Raw genomic sequence first — 16,442 nt, forward strand, 5'->3', positions numbered from 1 at the left:
ACGAACCTGAGGTACCCTTAGTGATAAGGGCAAATTTGGGACATGGAGGTAAGCATCCCTGATGTCTCGGGACACCATATAGTCCCCTTCTTCCCGGTTCGTTATCACTGCTCTGAGTGACTCCATCTTGATTTGAACCTTTGTAAGTGTTCAAATTTTTTTAGATTTAGAATAGGTCTCACCTAGCCTTCTGGCTTCAGTACCACAATATAGTGTGGAATAATACCCCTTTTCTTGTTGTAGGAGGGGTAATTTAATTATCACCTGCTGGGAATACAGCTCGTGAATTGTTTCCCATACTGCCTCCCTGTCGGAGGGAGACCTTGGTAAAGCAGACTTCAGGAGCCTGCGCAGGGGAAACGTCTCGACATTCCAATCTGTACCCCTGGGATACTACTTGTAGGATCCAGGGGTCCTGTACGGTCTCAGCGTCATGCTGAGAGCTTGTCAGAAGCGGTGGAACGCTTCTGTTCCTGGGAATGGGCTGCCTGCTGCAGTCTTCTTCCCTTTCCTCTATCCCTGGGCAGATATGACTCTTATAGGGACGAAAGGACTGAAGCTGAAAAGACGGTGTCTTTTTCTGCAGAGATGTGACTTAAGGTAAAAACGGTGGATTTTCCAGCAGTTGCCGTGGCCACCAGGTCCGATGGACCGACCCCAAATAACGCCTCTTCCTTTATACGGCAATACACCTTTGTGCCGTTTGGAATCTGCATCACCTGACCACTGTCGTGTCCATAAACATCTTCTGGCAGATATGGACATCGCACTTACTCTTGATGCCAGAGTGCAAATATCCCTCTGTGCATCTCGCATATATAGAAATGCATCCTTTAAATGCTCTATAGTCAATAAAATACTGTCCCTGTCAAGGGTATCAATATTTTTAGTCCGGGAATCTGACCAAGCCACCCCAGCTCTGCACATCCAGGCTGAGGCGATCGCTGGTCGCAGTATAACACCAGTATGTGTGTATATACTTTTAATGATATTTTCCAGCCTCCTGTCAGCTGGCTCCTTGAGGACGGCCCTATCTATAGACGGTACCACCACTTGTTCTGATAAGCGTGTGAGCGCCTTATCCACCCTAAGGGGTGTTTCCCAACGCGCCCTAACTTCTGGCGGGAAAGGGTATACCGCCCATATTTTCTATCGGGGGGAACCCACGCATCATCACACACTTCATTTAATTTATCTGATTCAGGAAAAACTACGGTAGTTTTTTCACATCCCACATAATACCCTCTTTTGTGGTACTTGTAGTATCAGAAATATGTAACACCTCCTTCATTGCCCTTAACGTGTGGCCCTAATAAGGAATACGTTTGTTTATTCACCGTCGACACTGGATTCAGTGTCCCTGTCTGTGTCTGTGTCGACCGACTAAAGTAAACGGGCGTTTTAAAACCCCCGACGGTGTTTTTGAGACGTCTGGACCGGTACTAATTGTTTGTCGGCCGTCTCATGTCGTCAACCGACCTTGCCGCGTGTTGACATTATCACGTAATTCCCTAAATAAGCCATCCATTCCGGTGTCGACTCCCTAGAGAGTGACATCACCATTACAGGCAATTGCTCCGCCTCCTCACCAACATCGTCCTCATACATGTCGACACACACGTACCGACACACAGCACACACACAGGGAATGCTCTGATAGAGGACAGGACCTACTAGCCCTTTGGAGAGACAGAGGGAGAGTTTGCCAGCACACACCAAAAACGCTATAATTATATAGGGACAACCTTATATAAGTGTTTTCCCTTATAGCATCTTTTTTATATATTTTTAACGCCAAATTAGTGCCCCCCCTCTCTGTTTTAACCCTGTTTCTGTAGTGCAGTGCAGGGGAGAGCCTGGGAGCCTTCCCTCCAGCCTTTCTGTGAGGGAAAATGGCGCTGTGTGCTGAGGAGATAGGCCCCGCCCCTTTTTCGGCGGCCTCGTCTCCCGCTCTTAACGGATTCTGGCAGGGGTTAAATATCTCCATATAGCCCCCGGAGGCTATATGTGAGGTATTTTTAGCCAAAAATAGGTTTTCATTGCCTCCCAGGGCGCCCCCCTCCCAGCGCCCTGCACCCTCAGTGACTGCCGTGTGAAGTGTGCTGAGAGGAAATGGCGCACAGCTGCAGTGCTGTGCGCTACCTTAAGAAGACTGAGGAGTCTTCATGCCGCCGATTCTGGACCTTCTTCTTGTTTCAGCATCTGCAAGGGGGCCGGCGGCGAGGCTCCGGTGACCATCCAGGCTGTACCTGTGATCGTCCCTCTGGAGCTAATGTCCAGTAGCCAAAGAAGCCAATCCATCCTGCACGCAGGTGAGTTCACTTCTTCTCCCCTAAGTCCCTCGTTGCAGTGATCCTGTTGCCAGCAGGACTCACTGTAAAATAAAAAACCTAAGCTAAACTTTTCTAAGCAGCTCTTTAGGAGAGCCACCTAGATTGCACCCTTCTCGGCCGGGCCCAAAAATCTAACTGAGGCTTGGAGGAGGGTCATGGGGGGAGGAGCCAGTGCACACCACCTGATCCTAAAGCTTTACTTTTTGTGCCCTGTCTCCTGCGGAGCCGCTATTCCCCATGGTCCTTTCAGGAACCCCAGCATCCACTAGGACGATAGAGAAATAAGGCACATTTTGAGTTTGCCAAAAGGCATGTGGACAACTCCCCAAATGTATGGAGGAAGGTGCTCTGGTAAGTTGAGACTACAATTGTACTTTTTGGCCACCAAGGTAAACACTGTCTGGAGCAAACCCAACACATCCCATCACCCCAAGAACACCATCCCCACAGTGAAACATGGTGGTGGCAGCATCATGCTGTGGGGATGTTTTTCAGCAGCAGGGACTGGTAAACTGTTTCGAGTCGAGGGAAAGATGGATGGTGCTAAATACAGGGATATTCTTGAGTAAAACTTGTTTGTCTGCCTGTGATTTGAGACTTGGACGGAGGCACCTTCCAGCAGGACAATGACCCAAAGCATACTGCTAAAGCAACACTTGAGTGGTTTAAGGGGAAACATTTAAATGTGTTGGAATGGCCTAGTCAAAGCCCAGACCTCAATCCAATTGAGAATCTGTGGTCAGACTTAAAGATTGCTGTTCACAAGTGGAAATCATTTAACATGAAGGAGCTGAAGCAGTTTTGCCTTGAGGAATGGGCAAAAATCCCAGTGGCAAGATGTGACAAGCTCAGAGACTTCTCCAAAGTGACTTGCAGCTGTAATTGCCGCAAAAGGTGGCTCTACAAAGTACTGACTTCAGGTGGGTGAATACTTATGCACGCTGAAGTTTTCTGTTATCTTGTCCTATTTGTTGTTTGCTTCACAATGATAATAAATAAAAAAAAAACACGATCTTCAAAGTTGTAGGCATGTTCTGTGAATAAAATGATGCAAACCTTCAAACAATCCATTTTAATTCCAGCTTGTGAGGCAACAAAACATGAAAAATGCAAAGGGGGGTGAATACTTTAGCAAGGCATTGTACTAGATGGCATTATACAAGGCAGATAAGAGTGTAGCCTCTTGCACTCCCATCTAACCACAGAAGCCGTTAAACAGCACTTCCGACATTCGGTGTGCAAATTAGATAGATTTGAGCACAAGCAGAAGAAACTCAGAGACACCTCTGCGCATACACGCACGTACCTTGTATTCCTTAGAACCAGGGGAAAGCCGCTTCCTATGTGCATCAAGCTGCATAAATTTTCTAGTGATACTTTCTACTCTGGCATGTAAACTCCGGTATTCATCATATTCAGAGTTGAAGTCTTCCTTGTAACTTTGTCTCTGCTCATTAGATACAATAACAGTGTATTTTCTGTAAAACAGAATTGTAGACTGGATATGAGAACTCCATTACAGGCCATTTCAGTAAATGAACCTATGTAGCCAAGATGAAATGTGGTGGGACCAATATGGATTTATTTGCCGTTTTCCTTCATTTTGTTTTCTGGCTTCTGAAGTGGTTTGTGAACCTACCTGAATAACCTGCATTTACAGCAGGCACCACATGTGCTACCATAGGTGGCTACAACTTTATGTGCATTCCACTTACTTACAGGAGAAGAGGGACAATGCACTCCCTGGGCACAGGGCAGTGGTTTATTTTTACAAACATATCTACAGTATAAAGAATATATAACACTACAGTGGGATGGACACATGCTGTACTTCAGGTGCCCACATTTCTGTAGTGGCAGTTCCTTCAGCAGTTCATGTGGCCCAGTTGACTTACAATTTTCATGCTGCCTTAGTGACAACATAATGTAATATCAGCTGTACCAAGGTGAATCTTTAGCCTATTCAAATTTGTTGCTACAAATAAGAACAATGGATGTTGCCTTGACTGGTTCTTTTGTAATGAACACCTACAGGCCTCCCACCCACTGGCATATCGTCAACACCAATAGAACACATGTAACTGTGGTGATAATACAACCATTTGCTAGTAATTCCTGCTTACCCACTTTTTCTTCTTGAACTAGTATTTTTCCATGCTCAATCCATATACATTACAGTCAACGTGTTGACGAAAGCTTACACTTGGCACCAAAAATACTTGCAGCAGGTTATCACTTCCATTAAACACAAAAGCAATGCCAGCTGCTTAATCTGTGGCACACAGGTAATTGGGTAGAAACTAGTACAACCAGGAGGTGGAAACCAGCCCCAGACTAACCATGCTTCCAACTGGTGAGAGAACGCACAAAGGTGAGTGTGTAAGGTAAAAGGGAGTGCACACCTGCACCTCATAACTACTCACACTATGTAATCTGGTAATTCGGTTGTTGATGAGGGGTCTGAAGCTGTGCAGGTTACTTGAACATCTGTTGGGAGGGAAAAAAATAAAAAAAATAAATAAATAAAAATGTATATAGTTTAAAAATTGGTAACACAAAACCAGCCCACTTCTTCCAAAAAGTCTTAGCACGAGTGGCAAATTGCATCCCAAGCACAAACACAAACTGCAGGGAATGTCACATGCAGGTTATAGTATGTCAATTCTACTAGTCAGGACAAGGCTGCTATATCCTAAAACAGTGGGAAAATGCTCTAATTGTACACATAAAAGGGGCAAATTCAATTGTTTGAAAAGTCGGTTGGGTGTCTGTTTTTACCTGTCTATTAGATAGGAAAAAAACAGACACCCAACCAACTTTTCAAACAATTGAATCCCCCCCAAAGTATTTAACAGTGGTAACAGAAGATAGTGCCCCAACACACCTTAAGATTGATCAGCTAAACTTGCAGGCAGATCATTTTGATCACCTGTGTGCAAGCTGGGATATTAAAAAGTCACAACATTATTAACCCCTTTGCTGGAAGGACAAGTGGAACTGGCCCCCTGGATACACAGTGATGACCCCTACTCTACAGCAAGGGGGGGGGGGGAAATAAACATGTCCCCCATTAGTCCTAACATGTGCCATCATCCCCCATAATGACAGCTGCAACAGGGTTGGCACCCATATTTAGTAACTATTATATGGTGGCAAGTCCTTACCCTGCACTACAAAACCCGTTACCATACATGGGCAGGAGAGCACTACGTGCCCTATCAAGCCCATAATTACATCTGTAAATGTGGCCCCCTTAGCAGCTACAGATGTGTTCTCTCGCTCGGTTGCCCACGACGCGAAGACAGGTATGGCATAGCATTTTGTAGCAGGACAGAGCACGCACGCATGCTCTGCATGCAGCACATCAGTCAAGAGCCCGGAAGCTAGCATGGAGAGGATCCTGCTACCCACAATCACACAGGGGGAGCCGGCAAAGGGGGAGCAGCAGGGTGTAGCAGTAAGCTATGCTCCCAATACCCGTAGGTTTTTAAACGGCAAACAGGAGCATGCATGCTAATGCACACAGCTACCATAGGATTGAATGGAGAAGCTGGACGCTGAGGAAGGTATCAATATGCAATGATGCAGCGCTGTGGTATGCTACCTCTGCAGCAAAAAAAATAAGACATCGATTTTCTGGTGATCACCATACAATAACCTAAATAGTACAAAATAAAATTTCCACATATGGGCAGGGTGGGGGAACTAAAGCCAATATCTCCCCTTTTTGTGGTAAAGAAAAAAGGGATTCCTCATTTAATGCTTTTTTATTTCAAGTGCAGATTTTTATGGTCAAAACCTACACCTAGGGGGCTTTACCGGGCATCCAGCACAAGAACCAAAACCCCCAATAACGGGACCAGTCACCTCTGTTTTTTTTGCAAAAACATATAGGTCCAGGAACTTATCCCTGATCCTTTGTGTTTTTGGTCAAAAAGTAAAAAAAAAAAAAAAAAAAAAAAAAAGGGGGGGGGGGGGGGGGGTTGGGGAGAAATTGAGTTGTAATTAGATGGGGAGGGGAAAAGAAAAAAAAATGTAAAAAAATCCTCAGTATTTTTGCAGATAGATGAAAGAAGAAAAAAAAAAATGGAGGACAAAAGCAGGCTTTTTACCATTTTGGAAAGGTGGACTACTGGCTAAACAAGAAAGTATTTATGGTGGTTACTTGCCAGGAAAACCCCCCCCCAAAATTGATGTCATGAAAGTGAAATTATGACCACCGCAGAAGGGTGAGAAAACTCAGCAGTAAACGGGTTTAAGAGATAGCCCTCATTTGTAACATAACTACATTCCTGAAATAGTATTTTCTCCCGACCAAAGGGGGTTTTAATGGTTTTACTGGCCACACAAAGTAATGGGCGCCCATCAGAGCCAAAAAGCTCATATAGCAGCTAAATCTGAAGTCCTGATTAGGGAACCCAAACCTCTGTAGGTAGTGAGAACAAATGTGTTTACTGCGGCTACTTAGCACCTGGTCGGAGCAATCAAATTGCTCCATCTGGCACCCGGTAAAAAAACTGAAATCCCAAATATGTTATAAGTCAACCTTTTTTAAAACCAGACCCATAAGACAGACCACTATCCATTGCTTTACACGACATTTTTTTATCCGATACAGCAGACATTCATAGCATGTGCCACCTAGAATTGTAAAATGTACACTTCACTTTCCAATGCTTCTGGATCAAATAATTTTACCTAATCCAAGATATCAATTTAGCAGTAGTGCATCTGTTAACTAGTGTTCAAATAGTTCATGGTTTGTGTAATAATTTCTGACTTTGTAGCGTATTTCAAATGTCATTTACTCAAAACACTCCGGAAAAATTTCAGACCTTAGGAGCCCTTGAGGTCTATCAGAAAAATGGTGTCTTACAGATTTAAAAGAAGCCTCAGGAAACGCAGATCCATTGTATACAATTTTGACAATCAACACTCAAAAAACTGTTCTGTACAAGCCAAGCAGCAGGTATTCAAGCCTCAGCAGAGCCGTGAACAGCATAAGATTCTGCAGTGTCACGCTATATATAGACTAAACCTCCCTGTGGCAACACCCCCATATGATGCATGAAGATAAGACTGACATGACTAGGCACTTTTCTGTTGATTTGACAGTTAAGGGGAAAAAAAAAAAAAACACAACTAAGAAATTGCTGAAGTGTAACAGTAGCCTTCCCTTGTAGGTGTTAGGTCTTCATGTTACAAAACATGAAAGTACTTGTGTGGCTAAATGCTTATAGCAGGAACCAAAGCACAAATTTAGAAAGCATTTAAAGAACTGAGAACAGTTTGAGAGATAAGCACCACAGTGCCTCTACGATATACTGAAAAACAGCAGTGGGGTAGGTACCCTGCAGTAGAAATATTAATGCCAAGTTTCTTATGTTACCTAAACCCTTTTTCTATAACAGCCATTTGAAAAACAATTGTTAGTGAAAAGTTCTGTCCTTGTAATTCAATTGACAAATAACGTCCGGGAGCCCCTGGCAGAGCAAAGGCCTTAACCAACTCAACCTTCTACTCTACTGCTTCGCTAAATCATGCGACACAGGTGCTGCATTTCTGGGTCACAACATTGCTGGGGGTGGGATTGAGATCAGCGTGGAGCAGAGTCACCCCTCAATTGGTGCCCCAGTGCCATCCTGGCCAACTGATATTTACAGGCCTGGCACTTAGGGTAGGGCCACACATAGCAGCCAAGTGGTTCCCATTCAGCGAGACCCACGTGGCCTGAAGGAGACTGCACATGGGCGCCTCCGCAGACGCCCACACATGTGCGGAAGTCCTGACGCTGGATCCAACCGCAGCATGCTGCCGTTTAGCCAGATGGCAGGATAACGGAATTTCCATGTGAACACATACATTTCAATGTACGCGTTCACACAGTGCGGCTGAGCCGCTCTGTGCTCTACTGAAATCCCGTACTGCGGCATCCCGCAGAACAGGATCAGTGTGCACACAAACCCCCCTCCCCTCTTGGCCAAGCGGGTCCTGTTCAGCCGCTGTGTGGCCCTAGCCTTAGGTTACAGATATAGAAAACATTCAAATTCTATTCAGATGCATTAAAATGCCTGTTCTAAAAATACTTTAATGCATATCAATAAAGTGTGAACGATGTACATACAAGTGACCCAAGTGTACCCAGACAAGTAGCTCACTGTGCTCCTCTTGCTGTTTTTTAGTTATAGTGAAACAAGCTGGTGTTTGCAGTATACACTGAAATATGAAGGGTCACCTGTGACCACAGTAACAAGGCTCTACATACAGCAACTCATAGTATGCAAAAACTCGCAGCCTGATGCTCATCTTCTGCAGAAGTTACAAGGAAGGTTTACAAATTCTAAGCAACAATGGACATCTTTCACCTGCATAAATTCAGCTTTGTGTGTTCTTAACATTTAGTTCAGTCTAGATAAAGATAAAAAAATTGCACCTTTCTTCTCATCTGGACTTAGGCTCTCTTCCATCTTAACTATTTCTTCTTTTTTTAGGCGCACTGGATGGTCTTCCTCCATGGGTTCAGTGTCCAGTTTTTTTCTGTCTTTGTCCTTGTGTTTTTTTATTCTCTTTGCCTTTTTATGTAATGTGCCGTTTTTATCGTCCGTGGGATCAGAGCTTCCCAACTTGATTGGGGTTGGTAGAGTGTTATCCAGAGTAGTCCTAGAAGTATATTTTTCTTGCTGGTCCTCATAGGTGCTGCTGTTTTGACTAAAACTGTCCATGGGCAGATCTTGTGTCCCCCGACCCTCAGGGGTACTGGGAGAATTGGAGTTAGAGTTTATGTTTTGTGGATTTGAAACTGGAAGGCGTGTAGGCGGAAGTGGAGGAAGTGTTGGGGTGGCAGCAGAAGGCGGAGGGGGCGCAGGTGCTGGTTTTTCATTGGTTAAACCCAAGTGGCCATTTAAAGTTGGGGGCACTCTGTTCGTAAGATGAGATATCCTCGGCTTCTTAGTCATTAGGGGATCAATAAACTCCGTATCCTGAGTACGTTTCTAGAGAAGAATTGCAAAAGTATCATTAGCAGAAACTAAAACAAGAAAGGAAACAAAAATACAAAAGACACCCCAAATAGACACTACCCCCACCATTTGTAAAACAGAAAAAAAAAATATTATTAATACTAATAATGTAACAGGCACTCAATACAGGTTGAGTATCCCTTATCCAACTGTATGACTAATCAGTAGGCAGCTACAAGGTCCAGTACACATCATTTTCATGTAGCAATTATTATCATAGTTCTACCAAACACTGAACACTGGAGACCAAAATTATGGTCAGGGGCGAATAAAGAGAGGATGACTCTCGTGTGCACCCTCTGTGTGGGCCCTCTCTTTGCACAGTGCAGATGTGAGCAGATTCTGGAAGTGGGGGGTGGATATGTGGGCCCCACTGGCCCCATGTGCACCGCACTCATTGTAGATATGCCCATATGCAGTGTCTTTTCAGCATTATATACGAGAGTACTCATTTTAAATCACAAGTGGAAAATATGTTGCTTGCTTTACTACGCAAAAGTAAATTTATAATCTTCTTTGAAGGCTCAGCAATACTATAGTCACTATATCACTGTTCCTTTAATAAAACTGAACTCTACTCAGTCATCCACGAAGGACAAAAAGAAAACCCACCATGCAATTTGCTGGCATGCAGTACGCAACATAAACCAGATACTGATGAGATCTACTGACCTTGTAGCAGCACAGTACTAGTCACAACAATGTTTCTTGGATTACAAAGTTGGTTTACAATTTCTAAATAAAATAAACATACTGCAACAGATTTCAACAGTCGTATAGCTACAGGAGAATCTGTACTCCGAAATACCTGTGGAGGTGGCGATGCAGTACTTGGAGGAGGAGAGTCCGACTGACTGGAGCTGGCAGCATTCTGAGACTGATTAAGTTTTCTGTTAAAAATAATTCAGATTACATTACAGAGGAAATGCAAAGTTTTAGTCACAGCATCACATTTACTGCAACCACATTTATTCCTTAGTTACTTGTACAATAATATACAAACCCCCCCCACCCCCCAAAAAAAAAAACAAAAAAAAACACGTGATGTTTCAGCTACTTTCTTTAGCATGAGCCACTATATTTTCTTTTCAAATGCACCACACCATTAATATTTAGAAAAGGAAAAAAAAAATGTATACCACCTACCTGGAAAGAACTCTGTCTAATAACTGTTTATCTCCTTCCAGGTACCCAGGCCATTCTCTCTGTATTTCCTTGTAAACAAAATCCTTAAGCGTATACGAATTGTCCTTTGAATTTAGATTGGCAACCTTAGACAAACAAATAGAGAAATGTAAAGTAGGGAAAAAATTATAAATACATATATTATAAATATTGACAACCAACATCATTTAGCTTGGGCTGCAAGGATTATAGTAATAGGAACCAATAGCACAATGATTCTTGAAAGAAATCTGTTTGCATCTAGTACCAATACTACTACTATAGAAACAGACCTTTGTTTTTGAAAATTGTAAAAATACATCCACAAAAAAGCAGTCTGAGACCCAACATAACATCCCTTTGGTAATAAAGAAAGTCTCCTGAGAGAAATAAATGCTTTCCCAAATGGGGTTTTATCATTTGTTAGTGAAGCCAAAAAATATCTTACATGTTACAGTCAGACTGTGGGTTCAACAAACGCTCCGCCTCAGAACTTGCCACATAACACATTTGCTCATAAAGCTGAATTCTCAATATTTGTTCAGACAAAAAAAAAAAAAAAAGCCACCAGCACACACCACACTGTCTCTAGACAACGTAGGATATCTTTTATAGGTTACACAGTGTATATTAATAGGTGCATTCAGAGTAGTACTAACTGATGCCCTGAGAGCTCCACAACTGGGCAGGAGAATTCCCAGCTCATATTAGGTTACTCTGCAACATAGCCTTCTATAGTCTTCAGCTGGTCCCAGCCCTTTAAAAGGATAGGCTAAATAAACAAAACTCCACAGTGAAATAGTATAGTGCAACAGCAAGGCATAATTCACTATGGATACATTCCAAGCTAATATTCATTTACAGTATTAGAAGTCCTATTTGCAGACATTCGGTTTGCAACACACTGTTCCTGAAAGCACACATGCATGTTGATCACTCTGCAGGGATTTCTCGGCTGAGAAATAATTACAAGCAATGAGATTATTCTTTGCTTACGTCATATGGCAGGAATGAAACTAGGGACCATAATACCCATCTCATTTTGTCATCTAGTTTTGCAGCAAAAAACCTCTCATAATGGGGAGATGTACTAAGTCTTGAAGAGTTAAAAAGTGTGGAGATAAGTATCAGCCAATCAGCTTCTAAGTGCCATGTTACAAGCTGCGTTTGAAAAATTATAGTTCGGAGCAGACTGGTTGGTAGTCGCTCTCCACGGCTTAGTAAATCAGCTCACTGAGTCTTTAGTAGTTGAGGCTGTTGCAATAGTTTATTTCATTTTGTGGAATTGAAATAAATGCTCTCTCTAACCAGTTTAACAAGAGGGTGCAGTGTTACACATTAATACAGACTGGTCATTTTCATATGACAAAGATTATATAGGCCACTCAATCTGTCCATCATGTCACTTGGCCTGAACAGAGCAACAAGAACCTGTGTTTAATTCCCCAAACTATTTGGTTGACCAAAATAGCCAGAGCTACAAATTACAACGCTTACTGTCAAGCCCGATAACCCCAATACAGGGTCAAGATGGGCAGCATCGGATAACTTGGTCCTAATTGGACATTCAAATTATGGGCATCTTTGGTGAACCAATCAGAACCTTCCTATGCATATAATGAAACTACATAATTTCATCACAACTGGCAAAGTTCACGTGCTTGATAGAATAGCATAAGGATAATACGTGTTTGTTAATTGTAGCCTCAGCTAACGGTGAATAACCTATGCATGTTCTGCAAGGTACTGCTTAAGTCAGCTTAGTGCCTTAAGTAACTGGAATGTGGCTCCTCATTAAGTATGAAGGGGGGAATTAAAGTGATGTCTACCCTTGCACCTTAAACAGTTACTATGTATACAACACTGCATAAACTGGTTCATGCAGTCAGTGGAGAGGTCACAAAATATATTCAGAGTACCGTGAGTTCATATGAAGATTCTGTTTGCAGTGTATACTAGAATGTAATGCTGCATTTAGAAAGCACAGGGCTACAGATGTTTGCTCTTCTGGTTTATGAAAACCGCATTACACTGCCTTTTCCTAGTGCCATGGCTCAGCGACAGGGGAGAGTACAGGGTTGCACTGTTTCAGACACTTCAGAGCACAAAGACACTGTCTATGCTATTTAACTCCTTCTGTTCAGAACCCAGATTGCATTCGTGTCATGATACAAACCTTTCGTCTTACGATTTGTAAGTATTTCATCCAGTCTACTTAGTATGCAGCAGCCAGATTGGCATTTAATGTGATTTCAAAAAAGCTTTTCATTTTGTCAGAAGAACAAGGTAATATTACACCCATCTCTGCCAGTCCCAGCTGACGTGTAGCCTGTTCTCCACTCAAGGTGTAGCACTGCCCAATAAGGTTGTGCATGGATTCTGTAACAAATGATCAGCTTGCTGCAGCTAAATATAGACCCCAGTATGCTAGTTGCGTATGATGAGCTAGCACTGTACTAAAGCAGGAGACTTGCTGACATATGAAATGTAATGTAGCAAAGAATTCACTTTCCCCTCGTGTAAAAGGATTGTTTTTATAACCTATACGAGAAGCGTTTTCAATTTCCAAATTATGTTGAATCCTGGCGCAATCAATTTCAGATTCTTAAGAGATTTAGCCACAAGTTAAATACCAGTGAACAAGCCAGCATTTTGACACACAGACTGACTGAATATGGGTTTAGAACTTTTGATACCACATGAAGTAAAAAACACTTCTATGCATAAGTTCTTAACTAGAATAAGATAACCTATACCTTTAGCATGTACAGAATGTTAGAGCATGAAAACCTGCCATGCGCTCAGCAGGGGGACATTTAACATGTTCTCACAGCTACAGAGTCCGAGCTCTTCTCACCTGTTGCAGGATGCCACCAAGAGCGTTCTTGTCTTTGTGATTAACGCCATCTTTATGTAAACGAGCGAGTATCTCTGGTTTTTTATATGGCTTCAGTGCCAGCAGATGAATCACCCTTTCCCTATATGGCCGTTGTGCAATACTGTTGCTGATATTTGACTTGCGAAGGGTGCTGGCAGGATTAATGGGTGTCGACCTTTTCCTTTCTGGTGCTGTATCTAGAAGATTACTTGCTGGTTTCCGAATCTGGACCCTCTTTCCTACAAGGGATGATCACAATTAGAACAAATATCCAAAACCTGTTCGCAGCATAAGTGTTACAGGTTTAGCAAATAAAACACACAAAAACCGCACGAGTGTACTACGTCACTGCACATGTACTTGCTGGGCCGCTCAAACATAACAATTAAGTTTAGTAAGAATTTTGGGAACGGACCTTCCCTTCCAGTAAAGTACAGCAGCAACTATTATGCACCGCAAGTGGCTAAGGTTACCTTGTGTCATTGGCACAAATCCAGTATCAGATTAAAGAATCCTATCCAGATGCCTGAAATTTTATGTCACAGAGGAAGCAGCCATGCAGATCCCTCCATGTTACACACTGTACTACCTCCTGTCTGACGAAGAAGGTAAGCAGTGCTTATAAGGAGTACAGTACTACTCTACAGCAGGTAGAGCTGGTACAAGGAATTCCAGTACATTACAGATACCAAGACCTGTAGTCAGGGGTTGGTGCTGGGAGCCTGGCGCTGAGGCTCCTGGCAGTTGGCACGCCGACCCCAGGATCCCAACAGCAGGATACCAGCAACAAGCGGAGGGCAGGGGAGAGGGGGGGGGGGGGAGGGTTGGGAGAGCGCAATGAGGCCCTTTGCGGGATTTCTATGCTATCCACAGGTTCTATTCCCACTGTGTGTCGTGGACACCTACGAGTGGGAGTAGTGCCTATGGGTGGACATTGTGTGCAGGCATAGAGATTGTTCGGGATCCCGGCATCAGCATGGTGGCCACAGAGATCCCAAGCGCCGGATACCATAGTCAGAAGCCTTGGTACACAATAAAGGGGTGCTGTAATAATGTAGCAGTATCTTACACCAAGAACAAGTCATACTTTGAGACTATCCATTATGGATGCCAATCACCCATAAGCTACTGAAGTACCACCTATAGTCAGACTGGCTACTTGTGTAATGGATAATGAAGAGCTCCAAAAACACCCAAATTACATACCTAGAAATGGGCCACCAGGCTTTATGACTTTAGTACTACGGCTTCGAGTTTCTTCTTCTGCCTGGGTCATGCGGTCTCTTGTAAGCTGGTAGGAGTCATTAGTGGCACAGACTGTGATTTTATCTTGTATGACTCCCAGACAGTTCAGTTTAGACAAACCAGTGCTTTACAGCAAAACAAAAACAGACATGAAATGTATACATAGCCTCCTAAACCTAGAAGGCAATTACGTGACTATGTTGCTCTGCAAAGTTTCCACATTAGATATAATTAACATACAAGAATTCATCAGGCATTTGTACTTTCTACCAGTAAAAGCAAATAATGCATTCAGCCATTTTATGATGAACAGTCTACAGGGATTTACAGCGAGCGTGTGTGTACTCGAATGTACGTACATGCACCTTATGAGTGGGCTAGGGTGTGCAGAAGTGCTATTCAAGTAGATATTTCATAAGTTGCTTATACTAGGTCAATGTGGTCTAACATGTAAGAATAGCAACAATGTCACGTAAACATCTCCTATTTGTTAAAGCCCTCTACACTCCGCAACCTGCCCGACGGCAGATACTGCCGACCCGCCGCCGGTGCAAGGGGGAGAGAGTTTTTTTTTTTTTTTTACTCTCCACGTCACCCGACCCTATTCTCAAACATCGTTGGTGGCTCCACACTGAACGATTTATCGTTCAAAAAATTAACGATATCATCCATATCGCTCACTATATTGTCCAGTGTGTAGGGGGTTTTACTTTAATTCAAATTACATCAGTAATAGAAGCAACCACTTGATTGCATTGATAAATATCACAGTACAGGAGGAAAGTTCTGTTCAGTCACAAAATTACTGCCCCAGATGCTATTCACACTATACAAATCACAGCTTTTATAAAAAGGTGAGGTGTATAAACCCTTTAGGTGATAATCAATTGTTTTGCGCCCCCGATCTCCCGTCTACAGTGACGGGAGATTGTAGGACGAAATTCAATTGTTTTGGTTTATCTGCCCTGATCTTGCCCATAAAGGTCGGGTTTAGCTGCGTAAAGCAACTAAACGTGACTAAAGAGCTGGGCGTGAATGCAAAAGTGTACATTGGGTGCCATAACGGGTCACACTTTGCTGACAGCCATTTGCGCATGGACAGAGCTACAATTGAATAGCTCTGTTGGGCACCATCTGCTGGCTGTCTGAACAATTGAATTCCACCTTTAGAGAGATAAAGTGGAGAAGTTGCCCATAGCAACCAGTCGACTTCTAAATTGTTTATCTAGCAGTCTACAAAATGACAGAAGCACATTGGTTGCTTTGAATAACTTCCCCACTTTCTCTTAAAGGTTTGATACATCTCCCCCATAGTTTTTATTTGGGATACAAACACCATTTTGCAGTATATAACAATGGTTAACAGCAGAGACTTTTCTCACCTTGACACTGTTTGTTGAATACAGTCAAAGCTGCCTTGAGGGTTATCTTTTCCCACGTTCGACATATAGAAGTTAAAGTTGTGCATTTCATTGGGGCAATCTGATTTTGGAATCTTGATGCACTATAGGGATAAAGCACAGAGACAATCTACCAACCCTTAAAGCATGTTTGGACAGTACTGGTGTGCAGGTTTGTATTGGCGGAAGCACCTTAAAGATTGGAGTGCTTTATAATTACAGGGTGCACCACCAGACAACTTATAACAACGCATATTGCCTAGATTGAGCAGACCTTACAGAATGCTACATGGATTTCTAAAGTCTCTTAACTCCTGTATTATCTTACAATGGAAGATATTCACCAGCTGAGACCTTAGATTGCACAATACATGTAACCATTAACTTGTTAGGAGATTGGAGT

At 42.9% G+C, this 16,442-nt stretch overlaps 1 protein-coding gene across 2 annotated transcripts in view; it reads right to left on the reverse strand.

Moving 5' to 3' along the window:
- The window catches only part of ELL2 (elongation factor for RNA polymerase II 2), a 103,983-nt gene that overhangs the window by 7,250 nt on the left and 80,291 nt on the right, over nucleotides 1–16,442 (reverse strand). For both annotated transcript variants that reach the window (XM_063964044.1, XM_063964043.1), the window contains 8 exons: nucleotides 16,022–16,143; nucleotides 14,601–14,764; nucleotides 13,374–13,633; nucleotides 10,499–10,623; nucleotides 10,161–10,242; nucleotides 8,767–9,325; nucleotides 4,757–4,820; nucleotides 3,640–3,811 (listed from right to left, as the gene is read on the reverse strand). In XM_063964044.1, the coding sequence (XP_063820114.1) occupies nucleotides 3,640–3,811; nucleotides 4,757–4,820; nucleotides 8,767–9,325; nucleotides 10,161–10,242; nucleotides 10,499–10,623; nucleotides 13,374–13,633; nucleotides 14,601–14,764; nucleotides 16,022–16,143 (1,548 nt within the window). The remainder of the gene's footprint in view (nucleotides 1–3,639; nucleotides 3,812–4,756; nucleotides 4,821–8,766; nucleotides 9,326–10,160; nucleotides 10,243–10,498; nucleotides 10,624–13,373; nucleotides 13,634–14,600; nucleotides 14,765–16,021; nucleotides 16,144–16,442) is intronic.

This window comes from Pseudophryne corroboree, chromosome 1 (genome assembly GCF_028390025.1).
Source record: "Pseudophryne corroboree isolate aPseCor3 chromosome 1, aPseCor3.hap2, whole genome shotgun sequence".
Lineage (NCBI taxonomy): Eukaryota > Metazoa > Chordata > Amphibia > Anura > Myobatrachidae > Pseudophryne > Pseudophryne corroboree.